We start from the raw sequence: 13674 nt of genomic DNA on the forward strand, positions 1-13674 counted from the left end.
AATAAAAAGTTAGACTGTTTTAAAAAATATTTTTAAATATAATATTATTTTACAAAATTTATATAATTTTATTATTCGGTCTAAAATTTTCAAAAAAATTTTGTTGCCGAGGCCCCCTGTAACCAGAGCCCCCCCCCCCGCAATGCGGGGTTTTGCTGTGTGGTAGTTACGTCCCTGGTCAAAAGGTGAAAAAAGTACTAAATTTAGGCAAAAGGCAAAAAAACTTCTAAACTTAGGTCAAAAGACAAAAAAAACTTCTAAACTTAGGTCAAAAAGAAAAATTTGAAAATTAAGTTGGGGTGAGTAGGCTACATTGAACCAGCGTCAACAGTGAACCACTTCAATTTTCTGAGAAATGAGTGAGTGAAATTTTTTCTTATTTAATATATAAGTTAGTTTTACTGAAACAGACTATGTCCAAAAATTTTCGGCACGTAGGTTTATTATTTATAAAGAATAACTAAAAAAACTGTTTTTCACGTACAAAACAAAAAATTTTGTGGAAATATAATCAAGTTTTTTTTTAAACAGGAAGTTTTAAAAATTAATAAACTTGTGATTTATTTCGCTTAGGGTGTCAACTTTAATATTCCGATGTAATAAAGAATTTAAAATCTTAAATAAATTTATTATAAACAATTTTTGTTGTGAATGTCATGTGTATACAGTGATGAGTGCGGCATCATTGAACCAGCCGAAAAAGCAAAGAATTTTCAATTTTAAGAGTTGTAAAGTTGTCTGCTCTACTAATCAGTAAGAAAAATACTGGAAAACATGCTTTCATCACAATTGTCAACGAGATAAACTTAAACTGTCACTTCTGCTACGAAATCTGACATCGAAATATATTAATATCCTATATTAACAAATAATAACTATTTCACAACAATTTTTTATTTTTTGAGTAGAAAATAAGATTTTTTACAATATGTAAGTGCAAATATTATTTTCGAAGTAAGTTGTAGTGTTTTATTAGAGGTGGTTCAATGTAGACACAGATCCTTCAAAATAAGAAAAGTGTAACTGGTTAGAAAAAAATTAAATTTTATTATTTAATCATAATAATTTGTGTTTGTAACATGTGTATTAACTAAAGGAGTACTTCAGTTTTATTTTGATACAAAAACCTGATCAAAATTTGAAAAATTTAATTAGTTCTTGGACTTTAGAAAAAACCCGGTTCAATGTAGCCTCCCCTCCCCTATAGATATTAACTAGACGGGATTATAATGGTCTTTCGATCTGTAGAACATAACCGAAAAATGTAGGTCAAATTCACTTATCAAAAGGAAAAAAAAATGTGTCACGCTTCGAAAAAAGGTACCTAAGAAGCAAAAAATTTAAGGTTATGTTTTTAATTTTTTTAATTGAAATGCTAAAAGAGAATCAATTATTAAGGAGACATTCCAGTTCAAAACAGGGATGAAAACCAAGGCTTTTTTAGTATATATTATTAAAATAACTATGACATTTATTTATAAAATTTCTTTTACATGTGACAAATAATTTCTTTAAGAATATGCAATTAATTTTTTTTTCATTTTTACTTTAAAATGGCGGCGGTATACGCCATAATTTTTTTTATGAGATAGCGGAATGGTTTCCTATGTATTTTTGGACGCTGAACACGATCCCGACTTCCAAAATTGCCCATCACGTCAGGATTTTGAGAAAAGTGGGGGTAAAGACCCCAAAAACGCTTTTTTCAGGAATTTCAACATTTTTTTTCTCTTGAACCTGACGTGCTAGAGACTTCCACAAGGTCTTAAATTAAATCTCGTAATGTACACTACAAGACCCATATTCATAAAATAAAAAAAATTAAATTTTCTTTCAAAAAATGGGGTTGAAGACACCAAAAATTTGTGTTTTTGGATTACTTTAATAGACTTCTTGCAATTTCTTGGATTCGCTTGAAAATGGTTACTTGGGGTTTTTGGGGTCGCTGATTACGAATCCGATATTAGTTTGCAAAAATTAAAAATGGCGGATTCGTAATCAGCGATCCCAAAAACCCTGAAATAACAATTTTCAAGCGAATCCAAGCAATGGCAAGAAGTCATTAAAGCAATCCAGAAACACAAATTTTTGTTTCTTCATCCCCATTTTTTTTTTATTTTATGGATATGGGTCTTGTAGTGCACATTACAAGCTTTAATTTAAGACCTTGTGGAAGTCTCTAGCACGTCCCGATGGGAAATTTACAACTGGCGGAGTACTGCGCCAGCACTGGCAGTACTGGCAGCTACGCTGACAGACAGCACTGGCATAACTCTGGGATGATAACGCTGTCTAACGCTGGAAAAGTACTGCCTGCCAGTGCTGCCAGACAGCGCTGGCGCAGCACTGGTCCAGTGCTGGCTGAGAATATTGCCGCAATAAATGCCGTATTGTTATTAATTAGTCGAAAATTAATAATTATAAATAATTTAACAACAAAATGGTAAATAATATTAATAAATAGTTATTATTCATAAAATATTTCTCTTCTTAAAGAAATTGTATTAAAGATGGAGACTAACAATGGATATAGTAAATGAAGTAGAAAAAAATTGTTTATAACATGTAAAAATTAAATAATAAACAATTACATTAAGTGTACATTAGATTTTCATATTTTAGTAACTAACGATTGGAATCTTGAAATATCGCAAACCTATGAAAATAAACAAAATTGCTGACGAGGAGAATCGAACCTACGACCTACGGACTAACAGACTAACGCTCTAACCACTATGCTAACGACACATGTGTACAGTAAAGTATTAATATCTCAGTATCATTCAGATATACAATTATTGAGTCAAAGATGAGAAAAAAATAGGGATACGTTAGAAATAATAAATTGAAATAAAATAAATTAAACTAAATTTTTAATAATTAAATTAAATTGCTTTACTTATTGCATTTAACATTTTACGTAATTCTTAAATTACGTGGTAATTTTTTAATAATTTTTTATTCATAGTAAGAAGTATAATAGTATTTTAATAGGAACCAAATTATTATTGAGATTAAAGTTTAAATTTTGTTTATAATTTTAATTTGTTTAAATAATTTATTATTTACAAAATTAGACAATTATGTTAAATTATTATTATTAAATTTAATAAAAATAAAAAATGAACAACTGAAAAGTAAAATATTAATTTTTTTCAATAAATGTATATTTATAAACATTCATAAACTTTTTTTATAATTTTTTTCAAGTTTAGGGGAGAGTGGGGCAAAATGGGGTACCTTTTTGAAATTGGCTGTTTACAGAGAACCAAACGAATAAATCGATTCAGCTAAACTTCAGAATTCTTCTTTGTACACTTAGCTTTGAGGAAATTATGATAATAGCGGAGAAAAAAATTTTTAAAAGAACTTATATCGTATTTTCTAAGAAAGTGCTAAAATCCCATTTTGCCCCACCCGTGGGGCAAAATGGGGTGGCATCAAATAACTATACAAAACATTGAGTATTTTTTCAAAATTCATTAAATTCTTGTTGTATAAGATTATAAATACAAACAAAAAGTAGGATTCTTTATTACTATGAAAAAACAAGTAATATTTATTAGAATTTAACAAAAAAACATGGATATTGCAAAATATCAATATATCGATAATGAAACATCGATAGTATAAATGCCTCGAAGCAAAAATATCGATTCTTCTGCAGGAAACCTTTAAATATGCATAATATAATGTTTTTAAATAGTTTTAATGAAGCGGCGTAGCTTCCGGCATGCCCCACACTTAGGTACCCCATTCTGCCCCACACTGCATATTAAAACAAAATGCAATGTTTACAAGTTATTGTAAACAATTAAACAATCTATTCTATTGGAAATTACTCTAGAATAAGTACTGAAAAAGATCCCACACTTGCCAAATTAAATGCATTATCCCAAAAAGTTTGGAGAGCACTTTAATTTTGAAAAAAATTCATATTTTTTTTGCTTAAAACTTAAAAGTTGTATAACTTTCAGAAAAAAATTTTCTTTGGAGTGTCTTCATAATTAATAACAGTTTCTTATCAACATGAATGATATATGTCGAGGGAAAAAAAATTAAAAGTACCTATCATGGAAAAACAGAGGTACCCCATTTGACCCGCCTACCCCATTTTGCCCCACTCTCCCCTATGTCAAAAGAGCAATGTTGGCAAAGAGCGTTGTGAACAATTTTTCTATACTTAGCCAGCACTTGCCGCCGTGGCTTGTCCAAGCTTCGGCGAAACAAAAATTCTGTACTGCGCCAGCACTAATTGTCGAGGCTCGGCTAGACTACGCCGAACAATCGTCTGAGTACTAAGCCAGTGGTGAACATCGGCACTACACTGGCATTTCCCATTGGGGTCAGGTTAAAGAGAAAAAAAAATGTTGAAAATCCTCAAAAAAGCGTTTTAGGGGTATTTACCCCCACTTTTCTCAAAATCTTGACGTCATGGGCAATTTTGGAAGTCGGGATCGTGTTCAGCGTCTAAAAATACATAGGAAACCATTCCGCTATCTCATAAAAAAAAGTAAGTCTTTTTTGTTGACCTGTGTTACGAATATCGTATCAGATTTTTAAACCCCCGAGTAACGATTTTCAAGCAAATCTGATGATTTTTTAAAAAAAATGAGCCGCCATATTGAATCCGCCATTTTGAATTTCAAAAATCTAATACCATATTCGTAATCAGCGACCCTAAAAACTCCCGAGCAACGATTTTGAAGCAAATCCACTTGATTTTTAATTTTCTCTTCCGCCATATTGGATCCGCCATTTTGAATTTTGAAAATTTGATATCTAATTTGTGATCAGCAACACCAAATATATTTTTGCTTGTGTTTTTTACAAACTGCAAATAAGAAAACATTTAAATCATTCGATTGGGTTCTGCTTATCCGCATATATAAAAATATCTTTGACATGGCGAAGAATAAGTTAGCATGTATAACTTTTGTTTTACTTCGAATTTTGCAATAAAATTTTAGGAGAGTATTCTTGACACTATAAGAAATCCGAAAATAAAAAAAATCGATATTTTTGACATTTTGAACTGGAAGTCCCCTTAATTAAAAATTATTGATCTTCAAGCCTTCATTATATCCGAAATATTGAATGAAAATTGGTTTCAAATTCAAATAATTTAAATTAAACTTTTAATCAAGATAAGTCTAACATTAATGTAACTTTCGTTTGCTTCTTAGGAAACTTTCTTGGGAACCAGGCTATAAATTTGTAATAATACTGTGCATATTTAAAAATTTTATTTGTTTAAACAAATTATTATTGTTAATTACTAACTATTTACAGAATAGTAGGTATACTAGAAAGATGCAGTTTTTTTAATCAGGGAGCGTTCACAAATGATGTCACGCTTTTGGGGGTAGGGGGGGGGTCTTACTAAACGTGACACAATGTATTTTTCTCATGTGAAATTGCAAAAATTGCGTGACAGGGGGAAGGGGGGTTGAAAATCTCCAAAAATTGCGTGACATCATTTGTGAACGCTCCCTCATGCAAATTTACCAAAATTTTTTGAAATGCCGATTTACATTAAAAATAAAATTATAATTTAAACAAAAATAATAATAATAATTTATTTAAAAATTGTTTAAATAATAATTGTACTTTTAATTTTAATCTGGGTAGTTTTATGCATAAAAAATTAAAATTGTCCCCTAGTTCTTCGATTTGTATGAAACTTTAAAGAATTGTCACAGAACACATGCATTTTTAAACAAATTATTATTCTTATTTTTGTTTAAATTATAATTTTATTTTTAATGTAAATCGGCATTTCAAAAACTTTTGGTAAATTTGCATGATTAGAAAACGACGCTCGGAGGCACGCGCTAATACCAGTCGGGTAGCAGTGAGTGGCCCGGAGGCGCTCACTGCTCACTGATTGGCAGTTTTGCGCGTTCCTCCGAGCGTCGGGCGAGTTATTTGATCCAAGGCCTCAATTGGTAAAATTTATAGGTAAAAAATGCCAGAAGAGCCTGAAAATTGAATTCACATTTACTGTTCAAAAAGCAAACAAAGTTTTGAAATTCTGGTCAAAACAGAATTGATACAAAAGGACTAAATTTTCAAAATTTTAAATCACTGGTCAAGAAAATGAAGAAATCAACATAATCTCAAATTAATTAAAAAATAAACAATTTAAATATTTAATAATAACAAAAAATTCTTGCTAACAAGTAACAGGAATGGAGCAAAATCCAAAACTAAATTTATAAAAAAAAAACCACTAACTTGACAACAGAGGGACCAGCTGATGGTTGGTTGGTTGCTTGTTGTCGAGATGCCAGAAGATACGACTACGACAACACAGAAAAAGAGAGAAAGAGAGAGAGAAAGAGCGAGTGAGAGTGAGAGAGAGGAAAGGAAAAATTGAAGGTGGAGGTGGTTTGATGGCCAACCAAATGGAAGAGGGGAAGATCAAAAGGAGGGGTGAGAGGAATGTCCTCCTCTAAAAAGGGGTGGGAGTCACAACGCTAGACAGAGAGGGTATAAGGGGCAAAAGAGATAGCAAATCAGTGCAGACCCCCACGTAGGTACTTCAGTCCAGTCGGTGAATGCTCCACAGTGTGGAAGTCCGTCTCCTTCAGTGAAGGTGCGATTCGCGGTCTCTCTTTACATCTTTTGCCAAAAAAAAAAGAAAAATTCATTTCAATGATTCATCAATTATTGTGATTTTAAAAAAGCACTTTTTCTCCTTTCCCTTTATAAATTTCACTTTTTTTTCTTTTTGCAAATTTCGCGAAAAAAAATTTGTATTTATTTTAAATTTTAGTCATTAATTGGTAACTATTGATTAAATTGATGATCACTACTAATAATAAATTCACTTTGTCAAATTTAATAATTATTTAATTTATTTATTTACTATAATTTTTTAATTATTTATTATATTATTTGCTATTTATTTTATTATTTATATTTATTTATTGTTTTTATTTGATTAATTTATTATACTTAATTGTAAAAAAAATTTTTTCAATGAAAACTAAATAAAACTTTTTTAACTCGGTTTACTTCACTAATCAGTTTACATTTACTCTAATTACTAATTAGTACTTTTTGACTAAATGACTAATTGCGAGTCCTCTATTCAGTTTAAAAAAATAACTAAAGAAAGTTTTAATTAGTTTACTAATTTTGCAAATTAACTAGTGTATTATTTCAATTAATAATTCTTTTCTTATTTTGTTATAAATTAACATAAATTTCTTTGTAAGTTAAAGAAAGTTAATAAAAAACAAAAAAAAACTTTTCATTTGTTTTACTAATTTACTAAACAGTTTAGTTTTCATTTTCAATGCTAATTAGTTTTGTTTTGATAAATTTCCAAATTAGCATATATTAAATTTCCTTGTTCGTTTAAACTAAAATTTTTTATAAACGACAAAAAAAATTTTTATTATTTTACTCAGTTACTAATTATTAGATGGTGTATCATTGTAATTACTAAGTAATTCTCTTTGCTAATTACTTACGTTACTAATAATTGAAGCAATGCATTTAAGAAATAAAAATTTTAGATCCAAATTTGGATTCAGTAATTAGTTATTTTCATTTAATAACTACTTGGCAATTAGTAAATAATTAGTATTTACTAGTAACTAATTAGTAATTACTAGTAAATATTTAGTAATTACTTGTAAATTAGTATTTGCTAGTAACTAATTAGTAATTACTTCTAAATAGTTATTAATTACTAGTAAATAATTACAAATTACTAGTAAATAATTACTAATTACAAGTAAATAACTATTAAACATCTACTAATTAGTTAGTAAATAATTAATAGATAACTTTTAAAAAAACTAGTAAATAATTAGTAATTAATTAGTAAATAAATAGTAAACACTTACTAAGTATTTAATAAATATTGAGTAATTAACTAGTGAACACCTACTAAATGATTAGTAAATAATTAGTAACTAATTAAAAATGATTAGTAAATAATTTGTAAATAATTAGTAAATAACTAGTATATAACCAATAAATAATTTGAAATAACTAGTAAACAATTAGTAGTCTAAACACAGTGATCGTAATCGACAATTTGCTAATTAGTAAATCAAAAGCACTAACTATCAAATTGATGAATCATTGAACCAAAATAAAATTTTTTAAATTGTTCTGAATTTTTTTTGTCTTCTAGAACTCAACTTTTGAAATTAAAAACAATTTACAGTGATTGGTTGCAATTCGTGTGGTTGACGTTTTGCCCCCTTTCCCCCCTTTGAACTCAACATCCGGATTAAAAAGTACAGTGATTTATAATAAATTAGAGGTGTCTTGAAGTGACATTTTAAGAAAATTTTCGAGGGGGAATTTTTTTCAGTACGAGTTAAAATTTTCTGCCGGATTCCTTAGAGCAAAACAAAAAAAAGGTGAATTTGAAAAATGTGTTTCGTGTGGTGGTGATGCTTGTGGGTCCACAATGCGGGGTCAACCCCTTGTCATGACGTGGAACTGGGGTCAAGTTCAGAGAAAAATCAACAAAACAACCAATGAGAGACATTGTCATATTAATGAGAAGAGAAAAAAATTACGTAAATATCCGAGAAATTTTTCATTTTATCGACATAGAAAAAATGTTCAAATTTTGAGTGAAATTTCAAAAGAAAATTATTATCATCATCATCAATTGATAACGAGAAAATATTGGAATTGTCAAATTTTTGAGAGTAACGACGAGGAAATTTTGAATAAACGTTTATTTTGTAATAAAAAAATTTTGCAGACGAGGAAAAATAATTTTTTACATTCACAAATTATTGTTGTCATCCTCAGAAATCATCAATTTTTAAGAAAAGACACAAAACGAATGATTTTTCATGGTTCCTTTGCGAGAGAAGGCAATAATTTTCCGAGAAAGAGAAAATATTAAATTATTAAGGTTTTAATGGTTTGCGAAAGTATTACAATTATTAATTCTGATATTCATTGTTTATCCTCAAATCATCAGAAATCATCAATATTTTGAAGAACGAGACATTACGAATTTGTTATTGTCACAACGTGAAGGAAACATTTTGCAAAAAGAAGAAATTACTTGAAACTGAAAAATTGAAAAAATCCTCAAATCATCAGAAGTCATCAATTTTTGCACAAAAGATGTAAATTTTATTTAATTAATTTTCAAAACTACTGAAAAAATGTAATATTGAGTATTAAATTAAGGTTTACTTCAAAACGACTTTTTGTGAATGATTAAAAAAATATTGAAACAAATTAGTGTCCTCAAATCATAAAAAATCATCAATTCTAGTCCAGAGCATAAAAAAGAAGTGGAGGGATTTTTTTTACCACTTTTGGTGTTAAATTAATTAATAAAACTTTTGGAAAGAAAAGTATAATGCAAGAAATGCGGTAAATCATCATTTAATGCTAATCCTAAATCATCAAAAATCATCAATTTTTTCAAGAACAAAGAAGTGTCTTGCAAATTGTCAGCGAAGAAGAGAAACGATTTTTAAAAAAGGGAAATATAGAAGAAAAAATACAGAAGATACAATTTTCATCAATTCTAAGAATAAATATAGTAAAATTCATATTTATCCTCAATTCATCAAAAATCAAATTTTACAAAAAATAATTTTTTTAGAAAGAATAACGTTAAAAACAAGGAATTAGTTGAAGTAAATTACCTCTAGAGGAGAAAGAATAACAAAAAAGGAATTCTCCCCTATCCTCAAATCATCAACTCTTTCGAAAATAAAATACTATTTAAATGGATGTCTCATCATTTTTATGGAAAAGAAATAATGCTTGAATAAATATAGAGGATTTGGGATAAAAAAGAAATCAAAATAAAAAAAAACAAACAAAATAATAATTTCGAATTTCCCCAATCATCAAAAATCATCAGTTTTGCAAAAAGTATCTTCTTCTGTTCTTTTTAGAAGAAAAATGTAAACTTACATCTTAATGTAAGAAATAAATGTTTATTAATCAAATAAGCCCTCTAAGTGACTAAAATTACTTTAAAATTAAAGAAATAAAGAAAAAATAAAATTTCGTTCTTCCATCCTCAAATCATCAAATTAAACAAAATAATTCCTTCAAAGAAAAATATAAAATGAAAACTTTCTAAAATTTCTAGAAAAAAATTCATTTTTCCATAAAAAATTTTCAAATAAAGACAGTGTAAAAAAATTCTCAACTTCTTCAAAACCTCAAATCATCAAAAAACATCAATATTTCAAAAATACTTGTCAAAAATGACTTTTAACGATTGAAAAACACAAGAATTAGATTCAATTTAATTCTATAAAAACAAATACGTCAATAATTTATGCAGCAAATAATTAAACTAAAAATCATCAACAATCATCAATTTTTTAAAGGAAAAGAGTTAAAGAACTAGTATTCGTTAGGGAAAAAATAATAAAAATTGACTACCAAAAAAAACGAGATGCAGTGAACTGGGAAAAGAAAATTGAAGAATGACGGCAATGATATTGATGACGACATTTTTCGTGATAGTGTTGACAAACGATTTGTGGATTTTGGGACAGGCGAAAATTGTGGAAAATTTTGAAAAGTGCAATGTGACGAACGACGGGAGAGAATTTATTTGCCGGGGAATGGGTTTTCAGACGATTGACGAAATTCTCCAGAACAATGATTTAAAATCGATGGAATTCAATATCACAAAAATGTAAGTTTTCATATTTTAAACTTTAATTCAATTGTGTGCAATTAATTAGTTACTTAGTTGATCAAATTAATTCTCAAATTATTAATTATTGAATTGATCAATTCGTTACTGAATTAATCTTGATCAAATTAATTCTCAAATTATTAATTATTGAATTGATCAATTCGTTACTGAATTAATCAATTAATTAATTCATTCATTCATTCATTCATTCATTCATTCATTAACCAATTGATTAATTAAGGAGTAAATTAATCAATTACTAAATTAAGCAATTCATTACTAAGTAATTACTTTAATAATTTATAACAACTTACTTCATTATTTACTGAATTAATCAATTAAGTAATAAATTAATCAGTATTATATTTGTCGATTTAAATCTAAATTAATATAAGTTAATTAATTAATTGCTTCACTGATCAATAATTTATTATTTAAATAATAAAATTTAATTTACTTTTATTTCAAAAACGGCACATTTAAATCATTTTTTAAAATTTATATTTCATCAATTTCTGATGATAATATTTTTCTGATGATTTTTGATGAAATTTCAGTATTAAAGTCATTTCTACTCTTACTATTATTATTATTAATTTATTTTTCTTTCCATTATTAATATTATTATTAGTATTGCTTTTATTATGTTTTAAAATTATTCTTTCATTTTCTTACGTTTATAAAAATTTTTAAAAAATTTTTAATTTATTGTGTGTAAAATTTATGGCAAGAAAATCAGCTGTCAATTTAATGTACAAGAGGTTCGCCTCTTACACGTCGGATAAATACTACGAGCCACTCATTCATTGATTACGATTCTCTATATACTGACGAGAGTTGAAGTTTTTTCTTTTCTTTTTTATTTCTGTTTATTTTTCTTCTTTTTTCACAGACTACCAAGTTTATCCCTCAAAGTCTCCATTAAAATTCCACAATTTCATCTAATGGAATATATAAATTAAAAAATTTATTTTTACAATTTCTCGAAAAAAATGAAGAAAATAAATAAATGAAATATTTAAAGAAAAAAACTAATGGTTTTCAAATATTAAACTGGAAATAAAATTTTTAATAAATTTTTAATTTCAAAATTAAATACTTTAAATAATTATAAAATTACTCTTAGAGTTGTCAATTATTAAAACATTTGTCTTATTATTTTAAAAATTAAAATAAAATTCGTCATCAATTTCTGATGGTTTATCAACAAATTTAACAAAATTTTTAATCAATTTATAATTGCAATAAAATTTAGTGTTTAAATAATTATAAAATTATTCAAAATAATTATTTAAAAGAACATTTGTCTTATTTATTTAATAATTAAAAATAAACCAAAATTTCAGTTTCATCAATTTTTGATGATTTATCATTAAATTTAAAAAATTTACAATGGATTCCTAATTTCATTAAAATTAAATAATTAAATAATTATCATAAAATTACTCCTCCTCCTAGCTTACATTTATTTGAAAATATTTTTTTGAATTAAAAAATCAGATTAATCTTAAAATTTAAATGTCATCAATTTCTGATGATAATCTTTTTCTGATGATTTTTGATGAAATTCAAAAATTTTAACCAAATTGTCGATTTTTGATGTTGATGGCGTTGTTTTATGATAGTATCATTGTTATTATTAAATTATTATTATTATTTGTTTGTAAAATTAACGAAAATAATTTTTTTCGTAAATAGGCAAAAAAAGAAAAATTTTCAATAAAAAAAAAAGAAAAATTAATTTTCATACAATTTCTTATTCGCCCTGTCTGTTCAAATGAGCCTTTTACTACTGACAATGCATCATCGGCACTCTCGCTGTCAGTAGATAAAGAACGACATAAGTCAGCCAAGTAGAAAGAAAATTTTTACTTTCTTATTTTTGTTTCCTATCTATAATATTTATATGCACAGTAAATTAATGCGAGAACTTTCAAGAAAATGTAAATATAGACATTCCTTTTTACTCTATCTACTTAGGTAAATGTAAATAGCAAATTTTATCCCTAAGTACAATAAAAAGAAATTAATCAATATTTAGGTAAAATGATAAAAATTATAAATGAAAAGACACTGGAAAAGAAGAAAAAAAACAACAAAAATATGTAAAATCAAGTACAATGTCTGACCTAATATAGTGTTACTACTGGGACTCGTTGAAAGTTCCCCGTTTAATTATTCGACCGCTGCCGCATGAATAATAGATGATGTTTAAATAATGTTAATGCAAGCGTGAATCATTTTATCTGGACCTCGTAATTTTATACGCGCAATGACTTACTTTTATTATTACAAAAGAGATTATTGTCATAATAAATTTTCGTGAAATTAAATTATTGTGTCAGAATTTATATATTATCAACATTTTACTCGACTCGATGTAAATTATTTTCGTTTATTATATATAATATGCAAAAATTGAAATAACAAATAAATGACACATTATTAAAATTTACTAAAAATTACTTAATATTTAATTTTGCAAATAGCAGCTTAAAAAAGAAGGTTTTAAATATTATCAAAGAAATAGTTAATAATATTATCAATTAAAAAAATAATTTAATACATTTTTAGCAGTTTTAATAAATAAATTCATGTTTTTTAAGTTTTCAATAAATAATAAAAAAAAAAAAAAATTTTAATAAGTTTTCGTCATTTTTAATAAAAAATTTTATAAAGTTTCTTCATTTTTAATAAATAATTTTATAAATTTTCGTAATCTTGAAAATATGATAAATATTTTAAATTTTAAATAAATTATTTACCTATAATAAATTTTTATAATTTTTTATGGATAATTTATTTATTTACTTAGAAGATAATTTATAAAAAATATTTTCAAGTTATAATAAATAATTTTAAGAAAAGTTTTTAATAAATTTACTAAATACTTATTTTAATAAATAATTTAATAATTTAGTAAATATTTTTAATAATCAATTTAGGTAAAATATTTAATAATCAATTTAGTAAACTTTTTTAATAAACAATTTAAAAAATGTATCTAATTTTTA

General features: G+C 26.3%; 1 protein-coding gene and 1 long non-coding RNA gene across 3 annotated transcripts in view; one reads left to right on the forward strand and one right to left on the reverse strand.

Moving 5' to 3' along the window:
• The window catches only part of LOC122498487, a 139961-nt gene that overhangs the window by 60901 nt on the left and 65386 nt on the right, over positions 1–13674 (reverse strand). The gene's annotated exons all lie outside the window — the stretch shown is intronic.
• LOC122498482 (lutropin-choriogonadotropic hormone receptor) overlaps positions 10147–13674 on the forward strand; it is a 71431-nt gene continuing 67903 nt past the window's right edge. For both annotated transcript variants that reach the window (XM_043606231.1, XM_043606233.1), the window contains exon 1: positions 10147–10657. In XM_043606231.1, coding sequence (XP_043462166.1) covers positions 10443–10657 — 215 coding nt within the window. In that variant the 5' untranslated portion in view covers positions 10147–10442. The remainder of the gene's footprint in view (positions 10658–13674) is intronic.

Source organism: Leptopilina heterotoma, unplaced genomic scaffold, assembly GCF_015476425.1.
Source record: "Leptopilina heterotoma isolate Lh14 unplaced genomic scaffold, ASM1547642v1 Lhet_15, whole genome shotgun sequence".
NCBI lineage: Eukaryota > Metazoa > Arthropoda > Insecta > Hymenoptera > Figitidae > Leptopilina > Leptopilina heterotoma.